We start from the raw sequence: 19,521 nt of genomic DNA, 5'->3' as shown, positions 1-19,521 counted from the left end.
GTGTGTAGACTTTTTATATCTCGTATATATATATATATATATATATATATATATATATATATATATATATATATATATATATATATATATATATATATATATATATATATATATATATATATTTTATAATTAAAAAACTTCTGTAAAAACAGACTTACTTTCTAAAAACAAACTGTATCAATCAAGGCCTGAGAAAACAGACAGTTTAAAGGGACTTGAAACCAAACATTTTCCTTGCATGATTCATGCAATTCTAAACACATTTCTAATTTACTTCTATTGTCAAATTTTGTTTGTTCTCTAGGTATCTAGCAAGGATGTATGCTTAGAAGAATGCACATGTCTAGAGCACTATATAGCAGTAGTTTTGCAAGAACACTAGATGGCAGTATTATTTCCTGCTATGTAGTGCTCTAGACACCTACCTAGGTATCTAACAAAAAAAATACAATGGAGACAAAGCAAATTTGTTAACAGAAGTAAACTGGAAAGTTTTTAATTGTGTATTGCATGTTCTGTCTAAATAACAAAAGAAAATGTTTGGGTTTCATATCTAACTTTAAACCGATGGTAAACTTTGCTTTATTTAATTAAAATAATTATGAAAGGACCTAATCCACTCATATTGGAGATTTTACTGGAAAAGCTGAAATCAAACTATAGCATTTATTATTTAAAAATATCCAACCTATTTCACAGCACTATGACACTAGGTATAAAAACGGCAGAGTACAGTAATGAAAATATAATTATTTGAATTGTAAAGGGTAGAGGGAACTGCCTGTGAGTCATTTTCCTCTATAAATCAACTTTACAGGAATTGATCTATAGGACAGGTGGACTTATGATCTTACAATATAACATTTTAATTTTTTTATTTTTTTTTAAAACAGCAATTCTTAACCAACTTATCTTCAAACCTGTTAAAACAACACATTGGAATTCTGCATCTAAATAAAACCCAAAAAGTTTTCCTTTCTTTCTGGGAATTTGTATTGAAGACACCATTAGTGAGTAAAAGCGGTGTCCATGTGAAGCTTAAGTATTCTAAACACACACTTGTTCTCATATACTTTACAGCATAAGTATACCTACCTTTTATATCCGGTTCCTACTGGGGCTGACATTTCACCAGCTCTACTGTCTTCTTTTTGACTGCCACCATATAATGAACTTATAGACGGTGGGCTTTTAGTAATAGGACTCTTTCTTGGTGGACTCAAACTATGATCAAATGGGCTCTGACGAGAGGATGCTCGGAAGGATGTATTGGTCTGCAAAACAGAGGGTGAGGGAGGGCTTGGCTTTTGCAAAGGACTAGGCCGTGGAGAGCATCGCCTGACTACCACCGACTGGACAGAGCTTTTGAGTGTTGGAGCTCGTTCCACTGGGCTGTGTTGAAGAACTGGACTTGTATCATAAGTCTCCATTTCCTGCCATGTTTTGGACCCTTCATTTTTGGTCCCAGCATCTCCTGTCCCAGATGCAGACTGATCATTTGACTCATCTGCAGCTTGCGTCGAAGCTCGATGTTCTTTAGAATGAGCCTTCTTTTCTTTCTTGGACTTGCGTTTCACAGATTCAATTCGACTGTGGTTAGAGGATGATCTGGAAGATGATGACCGCCTTGAACGGTCTGATGAAGACTTATCAGAATCCCGAGAGTGGCTCCTGGACCTAGGTGTTAGGGACCTCCGCTTAGGGGAGCGGGAACGAGATCGTGCCCTACGTGGGCTGTATGGTTGCCTATTGTAATTCTGCCAATTTGGCCGGTAATTTCCATAGCCACCACGGTTATGTTGGCCACGTGGGTAAAATCCTCTTCCACGACTCCTAAAATAATACGGTCTACGATAACCTCTGTTGTGCCCACGAAAGTCACGATTTTGATACACTCTGGGGTGATTCCTTTCTCTGTTATATCCTGGAGAATAAGACCTTGAACGGGATCTAGAACTGAAGGGAGAAATATATATAGTCAATTATAATTCTCACATTCTACTTGCAGTTTCTAAAAAAAAAAAAAAAAAAACTTACATGAACAAAAAATAGCTAATTTAGCCAGGACTAATCAAAGATGTATTCTACAAAATGATTAACTAGCAATTCAAATAATTAAAAAGGGACAGTCTACACCAAAATTGTTATTGTTTAAAAAGATAGATAACGCATTTACTACCCATTCCCCAGCTTTGAACAACCAACATTGTTATATTAAAAGGACACTAAACCCAAAAAAAAATTATTTCGTGATTCAGATAGAGCATGCAATTTTAAGCAACTTTCTAATTTACTCCTATTATCAATTTTTTGGTTTAGATGTGATGGACAGCACTTTTTTTTTTTTTTAAATAAATATGTTTTTTATTGATAATCCAAAGAAACAAAGCAGGAAACATATGATTCCCCCCCCCCCCCCGCACAGGGTGTCATTCACAATAAGAACAAAAATATAAGCATATATTATGCATATCATTATACAGGTACAGTACAAATCAAAACTTATCTGATACAAAATCAAGAAACAAAAAAACATGTATACTAAACAAATATTCCTTGATTATCCATTTAGCACCAAGGAATACCTAAAGGGCCATTCACAAAAAAATTCTGTTAAGAACCAATACGTGTAGTTTATACTTAAACGCTATTGCAATATTTTTAAATAGAACATGACAGACAATCAAAACAAAAACGACAACAACGAGAAAAACAAAAACAACAACAACAGGAATAAAGATAAAAACAACAAAATATAACAAAGAAATGAAAAGAAGAAAAAAAAAAAAACAGAATTTATGCTTACCTGATAAATTACTTTCTCCAACGGTGTGTCCGGTCCATGGCGTCATCCTTACTTGTGGGATATTCTCTTCCCCAACAGGAAATGGCAAAGAGTCCCAGCAAAGCTGGCCATATAGTCCCTCCTAGGCTCCGCCTACCCCAGTCATTCGACCGACGGACAGGAGGAAATATATATAGGAGAAACCATATGGTACCGTGGTGACTGTAGTTAGAGAAAATAATTCATCAGACCTGATTAAAAAACCAGGGCGGGCCGTGGACCGGACACACCGTTGGAGAAAGTAATTTATCAGGTAAGCATAAATTCTGTTTTCTCCAACATTGGTGTGTCCGGTCCACGGCGTCATCCTTACTTGTGGGAACCAATACCAAAGCTTTAGGACACTGATGAAGGGAGGGAGCAAATCAGGTTACCTAAACGGAAGGCACCACAGCTTGCAAAACCTCTCTCCCAAAAATAGCCTCCGAAGAAGCAAAAGTATCAAATTTGTAAAATTTGGCAAAAGTGTGCAGTGAAGACCAAGTCGCTGCCTTACATATCTGATCAACAGAAGCCTCGTTCTTGAAGGCCCATGTGGAAGCCACAGCCCTAGTGGAGTGAGCTGTGATTCTTTCAGGAGGCTGCCGTCCGGCAGTCTCATAAGCCAATCGGATGATGCTTTTAAGCCAAAAGGAAAGAGGTAGAAGTCGCTTTTTGACCTCTCCTTTTACCAGAATAAACGACAAAGATGATGTTTGTCTGAAATCCTTTGTTGCTTCTAAATAGAATTTTAAAGCACGGACCACATCTAGGTTGTGTAACAAACGTTCCTTCTTTGAAACTGGATTCGGACATAGGGAAGGAACAACTATTTCCTGGTTAATATTCCTGTTGGAAACTAGTTTTGGAAGAAAACCAGGTTTGGTACGTAAATCTACCTTATCTGCATGAAATACCAGATAGGGAGAAGTACACTGCAAAGCAGATAATTCAGAAACTCTTCTAGCAGAAGAAATAGCAACTAAAAACAGAACTTTCCAAGATAGTAACTTAATATCTATGGAATGCAAAGGTTCAAACGGAACCCCTTGAAGAACTGAAAGAGCTAAGTTTAGACTCCATGGAGGAGTCATAGGTCTGTAAACAGGCTTGATTCTGACTAACGCCTGTACAAACGCTTGTACATCTGGCACGGCTGCCAAACGTTTGTGCAACAAGACAGACAGAGCAGATATCTGTCCCTTTAGAGAACTAGCCGACAGACCTTTCTCCAAACCCTTTTGGAGAAAGGAAAGAATCCTAGGAATTTTGATTTTACTCCAAGAAAAACCCTTGGATTCGCACCAACGGATATATTTGTGCCATATCTTATGGTAAATCTTCCTAGTCACAGGCTTTCTGGCTTGAACCAGAGTATATATAACTGAATCTGAAAACCCACGCTTAAATAGAATCACGCGTTCAATTTCCAAGTAGTCAGTTGCAGAGAGACTAGATTTGGATGTTCGAATGGACCTTGTACTAGAAGATCCTGTCTCAAAGGTAGCTTCCGTGGTGGAGCCGATGACATATTCACCAGGTCTGCATACCAAGTCCTGCTTGGCCACGCAGGAGCTTTTAGGATCACGAGGCCTTCTCCTGTTTGATCCTGGCTACCAGCCTGGGAAGGAGAGGGAACGGTGGAAACACATAAGCTAGATTGAACGACCAAGGCGCCACTAATGCATCCACTAGTGTCGCCCTGAGATCCCTGGATCTGGATCCGTATCGAGGAACTTTGAAGTTCTGACGAGACGCCATCAGATCCATATCTGGAGTGCCCCATAGTTGAGTTAACTGGGCAAAGACCTCCGGGTGGAGTTCCCACTCCCCCGGATGGAAAGTCTGACGACTCAAATAATCCGCCTCCCAATTGTCTACCCCTGGGATGTGGATTGCAGATAGGTGGCAGGAGTGATCCTCCGCCCATTTGATGATCTTGGATACCTCTGTCATCGCCAAGGAACTCTTTGTTCCCCACTGATGATTGATGTACGCTACAGTCGTCATGTTGTCCGACTGAAATCTTATGAATCTGGCCTTCGCTAGGTGAGGCCAGGCCAGGAGCGCATTGAATATTGCTCTCAATTCCAAAAATGTTTATCGGGAGAAGGGACTCTTCCAGAGACCATAGACCCTGAGCTTTCAGGGAGTCCCAGACCACGCCCCAGCCTAAGAGACTGGCGTCGGTCGTGGCGATGACCCACTCTGGTCTGCGGAAACTCATTCCCTGAGACAGGTGATCCTGAGTCAACCACCAGCGGAGTGAGTCTCTGGTTACCTGGTCTACTTGAATCTGGGGAGACAAGTCTGCATAATCCCCATTCCATTGTTTGAGCATGCAAAGTTGCAATGGTCTTAGATGAATTTGAGCAAAAGGAACCACGTCCATTGCTGCAACCATTAGTCCTATTACCTCCATGCACTGAGCTATGGAAGGCTGAGGAATAGATTGAAGAACTTGACAAGCGTTTAGAAGTTTTAATTTTCTGACCTCTGTCAGAAAAATCTTCATTTCTACAGAATCTATCATTGTTCCCAGAAAGGGAACCCTTGTAGACGGGGACAGGGAACTCTTTTCTACGTTCACCTTCCACCCGTGAGACCTGAGAAAAGCTAATACAATGTCTGTATGAGCCCTTGATCTGGAAAGGGACGACGCTTGGATTAGGATGTCGTCTAAGTAAGGTACCACTGCAATACCCCTCGGTCTTAGAACCGCTAGTAGGGACCCTAGCACCTTTGTGAAAATTCTGGGAGCAGTGGCTAAACCGAACAGAAGAGCCACGAACTGGTAATGTTTGTCCAGAAAGGCGAACCTTAGGAACTGATGATCCTTGTGGATAGGAATATGTAGGTACGCATCCTTTAAGTCCACGGTAGTCATGTATTGACCCTCCTGGATTGTTGGTAAAATCGTTCGAATGGTTTCCATTTTGAATGATGGAACTCTGAGGAATTTGTTTAGAATTTTTAAATCCAGAATTGGCCTGAAAGTTCCCTCTTTTTTGGGAACTACGAATAGGTTTGAGTAAAACCCCAGACCTTGTTCCGCTGTTGGAACTGGGTGTATCACTCCCATCTTTAATAGGTCTCCTACACAATGTAAGAATGCCTGTCTCTTTATCTGGTCTGAAGATAAGCGAGACATGTGGAACCTTCCCCTTGGAGGAAGTTCCTTGAACTCTAGAAGATACCCCTGAGAAACTATTTCTAGTGCCCAGGGATCAGGAACATCTCTTGCCCAAGCCTGAGCAAAGAGAGAAAGTCTGCCCCCTACTAGATCCGGTCCCGGATCGGGGGCAACCCCTTCATGCCGTCTTGGTAGCAGCAGCAGGCTTCTTGGCCTGTTTACCCTTGTTCCAGCCTTGCATTGGTTTCCATGCTGGTTTAGGCTGGGAAGCGTTACCCTCTTGTCTAGAGGCTGCAGAGTTAGGAGACGGTCCGTTCCTGAAATTGCGAAAGAAACTAAAATTAGATTTGTTCTTAGCCTTGAAAGGCCTATCCTGTGGGAAGGCATGGCCCTTTCCCCCAGTGATGTCTGAAATAATCTCCTTCAATTCTGGCCCAAAAAGGGTCTTACCCTCGAAAGGAATATTAAGCAGTTTTGTCTTGGACGACACATCCGCCAACCAAGATTTTAGCCAAAGCGCTCTGCGCGCCACTATAGCAAAACCTGAATTTTTCGCCGCTAATTTAGCCAATTGAAAAGCGGCATCTAAAATAAAGGAATTAGCCAACTTTAGTGCGTGAATTCTGTCCATGACTTCCTCATATGGAGTCTCCTTATGGAGCGAATTTTCTAGTTCCTCGAACCAAAAAGACGCCGCCGTGGTGACAGGAATAATGCACGAAATTGGTTGGAGAAGGAAACCTTGCTGAACAAATATCTTTTTAAGCAATCCTTCCAATTTTTTATCCATAGGATCTTTGAAAGCACAACTGTCCTCAATGGGAATAGTTGTGCGCTTGGCCAACGTAGAAACTGCTCCCTCAGCCTTAGGGACTGTTTGCCATGCGTCCCTTCTGGGGTCGACAATGGGGAACATTTTCTTAAATATAGGAGGTGGGACAAAAGGTATACCTGGCTTCTCCCACTCCTTCGTCACTATGTCCGCCACCCTCTTGGGTATCGGAAAGGCATCAGCGTGCACAGGGACCTCTAGGAATTTGTCCATTTTGCACAATTTCTCTGGAATCACCAAAGAGTCACAATCATCGAGAGTAGTTAGCACCTCCTTAAGCAGGGCGCGGAGATGTTCTAACTTAAATTTAAATGCCACAATATCAGGTTCTGCCTGCTGAGAAACTTTTCCTGAATCCGAAATTTCTCCCTCAGACAGACCCTCCCTCACTGCCAATTCAGACTGGTGTGAGGGTATAACAGATAAATTATCGTCAGCGCCCACTTGCTCATCCTCTGTATTTAAAACTGAGCAATCACGCTTTCTGGGAAATGCTGGCAGTTTGGATAAAAGATTTGCTATAGAATTATCCATTACTGCAGTTAATTGCTGCATAGTAACAAGCATTGGCGCGCTAGATGTACTAGGTGTCGCCTGCGCGGGCAAAACTGGTGTTGACACAGAAGGAGAGGATGATGAACTATCCCCACTACCTTCATTTTTACTAAATGTGACAGTACTGTCCTTACTTTGTTTGGACACCATGGCACAATTTGAACATACATTCAAAGGGGAACCACCTTGGCCTCCATACACACAGAACATATGCTATCTGAAGGTATAGACATGTTAGACAGACTTTGGCAGGCTATTAATGCAAAACAAAAAAAACATTTTTTAAACAAAACCGTTACTGTCTCTTTAAATAATAAAAAACACACTTTATTTCTGAATGTTTGAAAAACTATGAAGGAAATATCCGATCTTTACAAAATTTGCACCCTAGTGTCTTAATGCTTTGAAAGTATTGCACAGCAAATTTCAAGTCTCTAACCCCTTAAATGAGCAAACCGGAGCTAATTGTTCAATTTACCAGTTTAAACCCACTACAGTCCCTGCCACAGCCTTTGCTGCGGCTTTTACCTTCCTTGGGGGTTATTCACCACAGAAATAAGCCTTCTTGAAATCGTTTTTATGGCAGGACCCTCTCACATGACGCTGCATTCAAAAAGTAACTGCGCAACTGAGGCGCGAAAATGAGGCCTCCTCCCTCTGCATACCAGAGTGAAGGGGCCTTCCTGACTAGATTAGGTGTCTAAACAACTGCCAGGCGTAATAAAAACGTTCGCAAAGGTGTTTCAAAGTCACAAAACACTCCAAAAGTCATATAAATAATATATAAATCAATCGATTTAGCCCACAATAGTGTCAACCAGTATAGAGCCCATTAATAAGCCTTCATTCTGTTATGAGTCTAAGAAAATGGCTTACCGATCCCATAAGGGAAAATGACAGTCTTCTAGCATTACTATGTCTTGTTAGAAAAGAGACTAGTCATACCTGGAGCAGAAAAGTCTGCAAACTGTTCCCCCCAACTGAAGTTCTCTGGTTTCAACAGTCCTGCGTGGGAACAGCAATGGATTTTAGTTACTGTTACTAAAATCATACTCCTTTTTTAACAGAACTCTTCATCACTTTCTGTTGTAGAGTAAATAGTACAAACTGGCACTATTTTAAAATAACAAACTCTTGATAGAAGAAATAAAACTACAACTAACACCACATACTCTTTACCATCCCCGTGGAGATGCTACTTGTTCAGAGCAGGCAAAGAGAATGACTGGGGGGCGAAGCCAGAGGGGGGACTATATGGACAGCTCTTGCTGTGTGCTCTCTTTGCCATTTCCTGTAGGGGAAGAGAATATCCCACAAGTAAGGATTAAGCCGTGGACCGGACACACCAATGTAGGAGAAATGTGTGGTGGTGACGAAAATGTTAATAAAAATTATATATATCTGTCTATGTATCCTTGGTAGTAGAAGGTGATCCCCATAAAAATGAACAACAGTACATAACATTAAAATACTGAAGTATCCCCTTTAATGAAGAATATGTTGATGTACCACAAAGAATCATGACAAGGACGTAAAAACTCCTATAAAATCCCATAGCGAGGATATCATGTCATTGTGCAGCAATGAAAGGTAACAGTACAAGAAATGTATTATTGTTATTGTACAGCAATAAATAGCCCCAGCAGAAGGTGTTAAAGATATTGCAGAATCCTATAGCAGGGAAAATAGGTCATGGCATTGCAATAAATGGAAAAAAATAAATGAAAAATAAAACTAGAATCCAGAGGGAAACATGATATTCCACGGCAACAAACAACAACAGAAGAGAAATATGGTAAAATCCCAGAGGGAAATATATTATTGTGTAACAATGAATAACAAAAGCACAATGAATGTAAAATCAATATAACCTAAGATGTGCACAGCATAAAAATAAAAAAAACCTTGAAAGCAGAATACTGTAGTATTATTCCATGGGGAGGGGGGGGGGGAATGTATGAGAAAAGAAATTCTATAACATCCCCTAGAAGGAAATTATAGTAGAGCACAGCAATAAGTTAACAAAATTGCAAACTTATGAAGAAACGGTAGAGTCCCATAAAGGGAAAATGACACTGTGCCACTTAAGGAATAGTACTAAGGGGTCAATTTATTAAAGGCTTTCTCCAGCCTTCGACCCCCTAGGACTGCAGGTTCTCACAAGAGATCCTGCAGTCCGTATTTAACAAGCAGCGGTCATGAGACCGCTGCTTCCCTAATCTTTCGTCCACCTATTAGGTTACGAATTTCAATCTTGACGTTCTTGTGCAATGCTGAATTCTGGAAGCGGACTTCAGCCCGGTAGAGGTGCTTATGTGCGCCCCTGTCCACCCGCAGCTTGAAGAAAAAAAAAAAAAAAAAAAATCGAACCCCAAATCTGCAAGGCACCAAAATATCTCCCTAGGAGAATGCACTACACCATATGCAATGGTAGATAAGAAACCTATGCTAGTAATCTATTGCACAGCAACAAAACTAGATCAGCAAGACTGGAGATCTGGTACTAAAATAAATATGCCCCTAACATAGCAGCAAGTAGAAAGGTACCCTCCCTAGCTGCAAGATGCCTGGTAGACCATGTGATAGAATCCAGAGCCCAGATCCTACAGCAGTCGTTAGTAATACTGCTGTAGAATATAATAAGCTAGCCTTAATGGAGTAAAACAACTGCTGCATACTATGTAGCAAGGCAGGAAAAAGGGGGCGGGGGGCAAGCTAAAAGTCCTACGGCTAGAAAATCCCTTAAACCTTATTGCCACAAGATCCAAAGAAAAAAGGACAGTCAATATGACAACCTAAGTGGTGCAGCATTGACCGCTAAACATGCACTTCCCACATTATACCAGCTCACAAGACCACATATTGTAACAGATATAGAGCCTGAATTGCTGCTCATAAAAAAATATTAAAACAGGGCAGTAGTAGAGTAGCTCTCTCCAGTGAAGCCAACTGTGTATTTATAAACTATGAGAAAGAACGCCCCACCAGAGTGCCCCAATAAAGTGTGTAGGATGTATGTCCCCTAGAGGATTGGGAATGTTAACCCCTGCAAGGCAATAGGGAAATATGTCTCAGATAAATCCTCAACTAACTTTAGCGTGACAACTAGTTTGTTTAGCGAAGAGTTTTCTCAATAATTACAAAAACTGCACTTACACTTGCTGTTCCAGGGAGGCTTCCAGGAGAGTCCCAGCTGTAATCAGTGTCTCCTGGCTGGGTCCTGTAGCACCAAGGAAAAGCAGTGTAACACTGTTAGCCGAAAAGGGAGGGTAGCTCAAAACACACTGGAAGAATCATGGGAACTTCCATGCAACATTCAGAAGCTAGCATACACCAAGACTATACCAAGAGGATTACATGGCTTTCAACAACTCCCCTGCCCTCTTACAGGAAACAATCCATTGGGGACAATAAATTTAGAATCTTCAGCAGAGCACTTTTCTCTGCCTCTCTGAAATGAGACAAATAACTACTTGGAGGGTTGAGGAAGTGGGAGGGATATTTAATGCTTTGTTAGGGGTGTCTTTGCCTACTCCAGGTGGCCAGGTGAAGTATCTCCCATAGGTTATGAATGGATTTCGTGGACTCTCAAAGCCTTAGAAAGAAAAAGGGGATTATCAATCTTTTTAAACAAACATTTTGTAGTAGACTGTCCCTTTAAATAACAAAACCAAAAAAAAAAAAAAAGATATTGCAAAGTAACTAAACATAAGAAATAAAATGAAACCATGTGTAATTAACTCTTTACCTACAACACTTATTACATGATAATGAAATAAGCTCCTAAACCATGAATACACAGACAGTATTGGCTACAAGAAAAAGGTTATGCATGTGATGATTTATAACAGAATCACACTATCAATTAATTCTCATTTCCTATGGTAACTTATTCTACTCCAGTGCAAAGGATGATTCAGATGTCCTCCCCTGTACTTCCCAGATTCAGTCTCAGTGACAACATAATGACAAAGTAGTTTGTAAATGAGGAAGAGACATTAAATTGATTTAATATGTAATATTTCCTTACAGTTAGGGTGAGTTTAACATAGTTTTTATTTTTGTGATGGTAAATCCTAGCATTTGTTATACGCTTGGGTTTTCCATCACTTCAGATATCTATTACTCACTTGCTCATGAGGGCAACCCTTACAAAACCTTACCTGATAATTTCATTTCCATCGAGGGGAGGAGTGTCCACGGCTTTATTCATTACTGTTGGGAATTAAGAACCTGGCCACCAGGAGGCGGAAAAGACACCCCAGCCAAAGGCTTAAATACCTCCCCCACATCCCTCATCCCCCAGTCATTCTGCCGAAGGAACAAGGAACAGTAGGAGAAATATCAGGGTATAAATTGTGCCAGAAGATGATTCAATTTAGGTCCGCCCACCGAAAATATGGGCGGGAGCCGTGCTCTCTCCTCCCCTCAATGAAAATGAAATTATCAGGTAAGCATAATGTTTTCCATTTAAAGGGGAGGAGAGTCCATTCATTACTGTTGGGAACATATACCCAAGCTCTAGAGGATACGGATGAAACCGGGAGGGCAAAAGGCAGACCCTAATCTGAGGGCACCACTGCCTTTAAAACCTCTCTACCAAAAACAGCTTCCGCAGAAGCAACCACGTCAAATTTGTAAAACTTTGTAAAAGTGTGTAAGGAGGACCAGGTAGCCGCCTTTCAAATTTAATCCAGAGGCCTCACACTTGAAGGCCCAAGACAAAGCCACAGCTCTAGTAGAACGAGCCATGATCCTCTGAAGAGGCTTATGTCCCGCTGTCTCATAGGCCAAGTGAATCAAACTCCTCAACCAAAAGGACAAAGTAGAAGAGGAAGAAATTTCTTCCCCTTGTGCTTCCCAGAATACACCACAAAAAGAGATGCAGACTGTCGGAAATCCTTTATAGCTTGAAGATAGAACTTTAAAGGGACAGTATACACTAATTTTCATATAACTGCATGTAATAGACACTACTATAAAGAATAAGATGCACAGATACTGATATAAAAATCCAGTATAAAACGGTTTAAAAACTTACTTAGAAGCTGTCAGTTTGGCTCTGTTGAAAAGGTAGTTGGAAAGCCCACTGCAAGTGGCAAATAAGACACTCCCCCCTCCCTCCCCTTGCATATGAAAAGACCCTTTACACAAACAGGAGCAAGCTGGAGAAGGTAGCTGACGGTATTCACATAAAACTTTGGGGCTTGGTTAGGAGTCTGAAAATCAGAGCAATGTTATTTAAAAATAAGCAAAACTATACATTTATTTGAAAAAAAAAAAAAAAAAAAAAAAAAACTTTATGGGCTTTATAAATAGATCATCTACAAAAAACATTTATGCAAAGAAAAAATGTGTATAATGTCCCTTTAAGGCACGAACCACATCCAGGTTATGAAGTAACCTATCCTTATTAGAAGGATTAGGACACAAATAGGAACAACTATCTCCTGATTGATGTTACGGTTAGACACCACCGTGGGAAGAAATCCCAAACAAGTGCGAAGCACAGCCTTATCCGCATGAAAAACCAGATAAGGAGGCTCACATTGCAAGGCAGCCAGTTCAGATACTCTGCGTGCCGATGCAATGGCCAACAGGAACAGAACCTTCCAGGACAGAATCTTAATGTTATTTGAATATATAGGCTCAAACGGAACCCTCTGCAATACCTTAAGGACCAAGTTTAAGCTCCATGAGGCAGCAGACTGTCTAAAGACAGGCCTGATTCTAGACAGAGCCTGAACAAAAGATTGTATGTCAGGGAGCTCAGCGAGTCTCCTATGCAACAAGACCGATAATGCCAAAAAGGACAGAATCCTGGATACCTTCACCTTATGCCAAGGGTATCCATGCTTCTCACACCAAGACAAGTAAGTCCTCCACACCTTATGGTAGATGGGACGAGTGGCTGGCTACCATGCCTGAATTAGCGTATCAATCACACCTTCAGAAAAGCCTCTCTTGGCCAAGATTAGGCGTTCAATCTCCACGCAGTCAGCCTCAGAGAATCGAGATTTTGATGTTGAAAAAGAGCCTGTTCCAGCAGATCCTTGCGACAGGGTAACCTCCACAGCGGAGAGGATAACATCACCACCATATTCGCAAACCACGTCCTCCACGGCCACGATGGAGCAATCAGAATGGCCGAAGCTCGCTCCTGTTTGATGCGTGCCACTACACGAGGTAGATGTGGTAACGGTGGAAAAATGTAAGCTAGGCTGAACCCCCGAGACATCAGCTCTGCCTGGGGATCCCTGGACCTCAACCCGTATCGGGGTAGCTTGCAATTGATTCTGGATGCCATGAGATCCATCTCCGGCGATCCCCACCAGAGACAAACCTCCGCAAACATTTCGGGGTGGAGAGACCATTCCCCCAGATGGAAGGATTGCCTGCTGAGAAAATCTGCTTTCCAGTTGTCCACACCTGGAATGTGAATCACTGAGAAGGAGCAGCTATGGGACTCTGCTCACTCCAAGATCCGACACACTTCCCTCATAGCTAGGGACCTCCTCGTACCCCCCCGAAGGTTGATATAAGCCACCAAGGTAATGTTGTCGGTCTGGAATCTGATGAAGCTGAACGACCCCAGAGGAGGCCATGCCTTCAGAGCATTGTAGATTGCTCAGAGTTTCAGAATATTTATCGGAAAGGAGAGACTCCTCCCGGGTCCATTTTCCTTGTGCCATCCTGGCACCCCAAAAAGCTCCCCCCATCCTGCCAGACTTGCGTCCGTTGTCACAATCTCCCAGGACGGTCTCAAGAAGGATGTCCCCATAGACAGTTGCTCTGGACGCATCCACCAAGAGAAGGAGATCGGAGTCCGCGCATCCATGGATATCTGCTGTGATCTGAATGATCGCCGTTCCACTGTTTTAACATGTACAATTGAAGAGGTCTGAGATGGAACATGGCGAATGGAATGAAGTCTATGCTGGAAACCATGAGTCCGATCACCTCCGTACACTGAACCACCAAGGGGCTTGTGAAGGACTGAAGGGCAAGACAAGAGGACGCAATCTTCCTGCGTTGATGGTCTGTGAGAAATATCTATATGGACATATGATCGTGCCCAGGAACTCCACCCTGTTGCTGGGAACCAAGCAACTCTTTCCTGGGTTGATCTTCCAACCGTGAGATTGGAGCAGAAGAAGAGGAGCCCTCAAATGATCCTTTGCAAGACTGAGCGACGGCGCCTGGACTAGGATGTTGTCCAGATAGGGCGTCACAGCAATGCCTCTGAAGACTCTCAGGGCCGTCAGACCAATGGGGAGGGCCACAAACTGAAAGCGTTGGTCCAGAAAAGCAAATCTTAGGAACTTGAAGTGGCCCCTGTGAATTGGCACATGAAGGTAAACGTCCTTCAAGTCTATAGCTGTCATGAACTGTCCCACTTTAACTAGGGGCAGAATAGATCTGGTTGTTTCCATTTTGAAAGATGGAACACTCAGAAACTTGTTTAAACACTTTAGGTCCAGAATCGGGCAAACGTGCCCTCCTTCTTTGGAACCACAAAAAGATTTGAAAAAGTATCCTAGACCCCTTTCTGCTTGGGAGAAATGGTACAAAAACTTTGAGAGAGGAGAGATCCCTCACACACTCTAGAAAGGCCTCTCTTTTCCGGTCTTGAAGACAGGTTTGACAGGAGGAATCTGCCCCTGGGCGGATGGGATCTGAACCCTATCCGGTAACCCTGGGCGACAACCTCCAGAACCCCAAGGGTCCTGAACGACCTGTAACCAGGCTTCTGAGAAGAGAGATAATCTGCCCCCTATTTGGTCCGGAGAGCGGTCGGGGCCGCCCCTTCATGGCGATTTTGTCTCAGCTGGCTTCTTGCCCTGCTTAGACTTGTTCCAAGAATGAGCCGGTTTCCAAGTTTACCTTGGACTGGTCCACTTTAGCGGCGGGCTGCTGGCGCTGGGCCTTGTCCGCACGAAAGGGACGAAAAGTTAATCCTATGGTAGGAAAGCTCCCTTGCCTCATGTAACCGTGGATATGATTGTATCCAATCCTGGACCGAACAGAATCTTTCCTTGAAAAGGCAAGGACAACAGCCTCGACTTATAGGTCATGTCTGCAGACCAAGACTTTAGCTACAGAGCCCTGCACACTAAAACGGAAAAACCTGACACCTTAGCGTTCCGGTGAATAATTTGCATATTGGCATCACAGATGAAAGAATTGGACTTCCTTCAACGCCTTAATCTTATCCTGTATCTCGTCAATGAAAGTCTCCCCCTTTACCATTTCACACAGGGATTAACACCAATATGTTGCAGCTCCGGCAACTGCCTCTGTCGGCTAAAAAACAAACCTCATGTGTTGAAACATCGTCCTTAACATGTTTTCCAACTTTTTATCCATGGGCCCTTTAAACAACGAACTATCCTCGAGAGGAATAGCTGTCCGCTTTGCGAGCGTGGAGACTGTACCATCCACCTTAGGGACGGTACCCCACAGCTCAAGCTGAGAGTCTGGAACGGGGAATAGTTTCTTAAAGGAAGAAGGGGAAAAGGAAGAACCTAATCGCTCCCATTCATTCTTATTAGCCATCTTGACAGGAACCGGGAAGGCCTGAGGCACCACCCTGTCCTCATATACCATATCAAGCTTAGGAATCGCAGGTTCCTCCGGGAGCTTTGGTTCCAGAACCTCCAGAGTAGCATGCCCTTGCTTCAGCAAAAAGAGCAAATTCTCTATCCTAAACCTAGTCGGGCTCCTCCACAGCCGGAGGTTTAGATGACATGGACTCCGAGCTAGAAGGGGCCTCCTCCGAAGAGTCTGAGTGGGCTTTATCATCGTAGAACGCCTCTTATATTTCCATAGACGTAGATAACCCCTGGGCCGGGACACCATGATACGCCCTACGCTTGCGCTTAGCAGAACGGTGTAAGGCATGGATCACTTTCGATACCGCCGTTTGCAGTTGATCTGCAAAATCTGACAGCCAACAAATCTCTCCCGTAGGAGTAATGGTTGGACCCTGGGGCACTGCATGAGCAATTGGAGATGAACGCAGGGAACACACCTCACGGGACACGGAACCCTTAGAGGTGGACGGCTCAGTAGTATAAGACATCCGTTTACTTTTAGATGTCGTAACTTTAAGGCATGTGGAATATAGTTGAGCAGGCAGTTCTACCAGAACCTCCTAACACAGGAATGAGACCTTGTTAAAGAGGGAGAACCCTCTAACGCGTCAGAGTCCTCCATAACTTGCAATGATATTACAGACAAGATTAACTAAATAAATAGGCACCTTCATACCTCCAATGGCCGGGGCCCTCACCACCTCCTATGACCCGGACTACAGAAACAGTTTTGGCTCCTGCGCCGCTGATCAACAGAGGAAGTGAGATAGCCACACCCGGTCACATGGAATGTCTGGCAGGACAGCCCCTGCCTAAGGAGAAAACGCTCCAAAAAAAGGGCACACACAATACTAAATCTCACCTGAAAGTTCCACACATTGCCAGAGCCTCATCTCCCACATAACGCAGCAAGGACACAAACAATATCATGTATAAACCACCCCTGTTAAATCTTCTTTCCAGGAATATTAACCCTTGATTCTAAAAGATAAAAGGCGTCACACAGTGACCCTGTCTTCCGTGTTATCATTATGTAATAAAAAATGAAACTATCTTACCAGAATCTACGCCGTGGAACAGGAACATGGCCCTTCAAGTGTGACAGGTTAGTAGCTTCGCTCCTGACATGGACTTGAGTGTAAAAAGCAGGCAGCGAAACTCGTCAACGCCGATTGCTTGTGGAGCTGTTATGAGTCTGGATGGTTTTGCAGAAAGACTCTCCCTGCATCTCCGGACTAACTTTCATCCATGCTCTCACTGAGAGGCTGACAGGACTACTTAAAACTCTAGTCCCAATGCAAAGAGCACTACCCTCCATTAGAGAATACTCCGATCTTCGGCACTTCTGTGCCGTCCTCCTGTGACTAAAGTATTTAAGCCTTTGGCTGGGGTGTGTCTGCCTCCTCCTGGTGGCCAGGTTCTTAATTCCCAACAGTAATAAATAAAGCTGTGGACTCTTCTCACCTTTAGATGGAAAATAAATATAAATTCTGAATATATGAATATCAATTTTTTATTAAAAAAAAAAAAAAAACTAATAAAGTTTGAAATATTCTTCTAGAGGCCACAAAGAAGTTTGTTTCTTTAGATACAATAAATATAAAATAGTTTCAGCAAAGGTGGTGGGAGGTGAAATTTTTATTTTTTATTTTAAGCTAGTACTAACCACACCTACGTTTCTCAAAATAAAGTAGAAAAGGAATTTCCTTCTAGCTTAAATTTTTTTTTAGTTTGCATCAGCAAGTTTTATAAATTTTGCAACATATATAAGAACGACACAATTGCAGGGGATCAGTAAGAAAATGTTAAATGGCAAAACTAAAGTAATATTTTTACATTGACAACAAAGAAAAAAAAAAAACCTCCAGATTGTGGTTGTATTTATTTAAAGGGTCACTCAATCAAAATTAAACGTCAATTATTCAGATAGAGCATGCCATTTTAAACAACTTTCCAATTTACTTCCACTGAAAAAATGTGCACAGTATTTTTATATTTAAACTTTTTGAGTCGCAAGATCCTACTGAGCATGTGCAAGAATAAGTGTGTATGCATTTGTGAATGGCTGATGGCTGTCACATGGTACGTGTATGCATTTGTGTTTGGTTGATGGCTGTCACATGGTACAGGGGGAGTGGAAAAAGATATAACTTTTAAAATTGTCAGAAAAAATATCTAATACTCATTTGAAGTTCAGACTAAGTGCTATTGCATTGTTTCGTTATCTTGCTTTTGTTGATTATGCAAATCTACTGTATTGACTGGTCCTTTAAAGTGATTGCAGTTTGTTTCTTAACTGAACACACAGTATATACAATTAGTCTGCAAAATAGGTGGACTTTCATTGATTACATTTCTCTAACACGCTTTATTTTATCTCATCCTCCATCTAGAGTGATGATGAATCTAGCTGTATTCAATCGTTGTGTACCCCACATGGCGTCCAGCTAGTTAAAGGGACAGTCTAGGCCAAAATAAACTTTCATGATTCAGATGGAGCATGTAATTTTAAACAATTTTCCAATTTACTTTTATCACCAATTTTGCTTTGTTCTCTTGGTATTCTTAGTTGAAAGCTTAACCTAGGAGGTTCATATGCTAATTTCTTAGACCTTGAAGGCCACCTCTTTTCAGAATGCATTAACAGTTTTTCACCACTAGAGGGTGTTAGTTGATGTATTTCATATAGATAACACTGTGCTCGTGCACGTGAAGTTATCTGGGAGCAGGCACTGATTGGCTAAACTGCAAATCTGTCAAAAGAACTGAAATAAAGGGCAGTTTGCAGAGGCTTAGATACAAGATAATCACAGAGGTTAAAAGTACAGGTATACCCCGCTCATACAGCGGGTTAGGGACTGGAGCCCCGCTGTAAAGTGAAAACCGCCTTAAAGTGAAACAAGGCAGTTTTAGTTTTCTTTCCACTTGCCAGTGTGTTTAAAAACTTGAAAACATGTTTAAACTAGCATATATTAGGGGTGCAATAGTGCTACATTTAGTTTAACACTAGCACAGCACAGTATTCAATAAATAATGTACCTGTAAAATAGTGACAATTACTGTAGTAAAATTTGCCAGACTATAACACTGAGACACAGATTGCACTGTAAAGCTGTAAACAGAGTGAACTGCGCATAACAAAATGGTGCCAGTCACTTTTCTCACAAACTCACAATGATTACAGCACTATTTCATAATCCTTGACAGCACTATTTCATAATCCTTGGAGGTTGAACTTCAGCTCCACAAAGCGCTGTAAATTGAGGTATACCTGTATATTAATATAACTGTTGGTAATGCAAAACTGGGGAATGGGTAAAAAAAGGGATCATCTATCTTTTAAAACAATAACAATTATGGTGTAGACTGTCCCTTTAAATTAAGTCTATTTTCACTCTCCCTGTATCATGTCACAGCCATCAGCCAATCACAAATCACAAATGCATATGTATACTTAGTAGGAGCTTGCACCTAAATATAAAAATGACTGCACATTTTGTTAATGGAAGTATACTGGAAAGTTGATTAAAGGGACAGTCTAGTCAAAATTAAACTTTCATGATTCAGATAGGGCATGCAATTT

The 19,521-nt window shown here is 41.9% G+C and overlaps 1 protein-coding gene across 6 annotated transcripts in view; it reads right to left on the bottom strand.

The window, feature by feature from the left end:
- The window catches only part of THRAP3 (thyroid hormone receptor associated protein 3), a 342,660-nt gene that overhangs the window by 280,791 nt on the left and 42,348 nt on the right, over positions 1-19,521 (bottom strand). For all 6 annotated transcript variants that reach the window (XM_053707020.1, XM_053707022.1, XM_053707019.1 and 3 more), the window contains one exon: positions 1,096-1,956. In XM_053707020.1, coding sequence (XP_053562995.1) covers positions 1,096-1,956 — 861 coding nt within the window. The remainder of the gene's footprint in view (positions 1-1,095; positions 1,957-19,521) is intronic.

The sequence above is a fragment of the Bombina bombina genome, chromosome 3 (genome assembly GCF_027579735.1).
Source record: "Bombina bombina isolate aBomBom1 chromosome 3, aBomBom1.pri, whole genome shotgun sequence".
NCBI classification, from domain to species: domain Eukaryota; kingdom Metazoa; phylum Chordata; class Amphibia; order Anura; family Bombinatoridae; genus Bombina; species Bombina bombina.
Note: the sequence above shows the minus strand (reverse complement) of the source record. Positions and strands in the feature narration are given on the sequence as shown.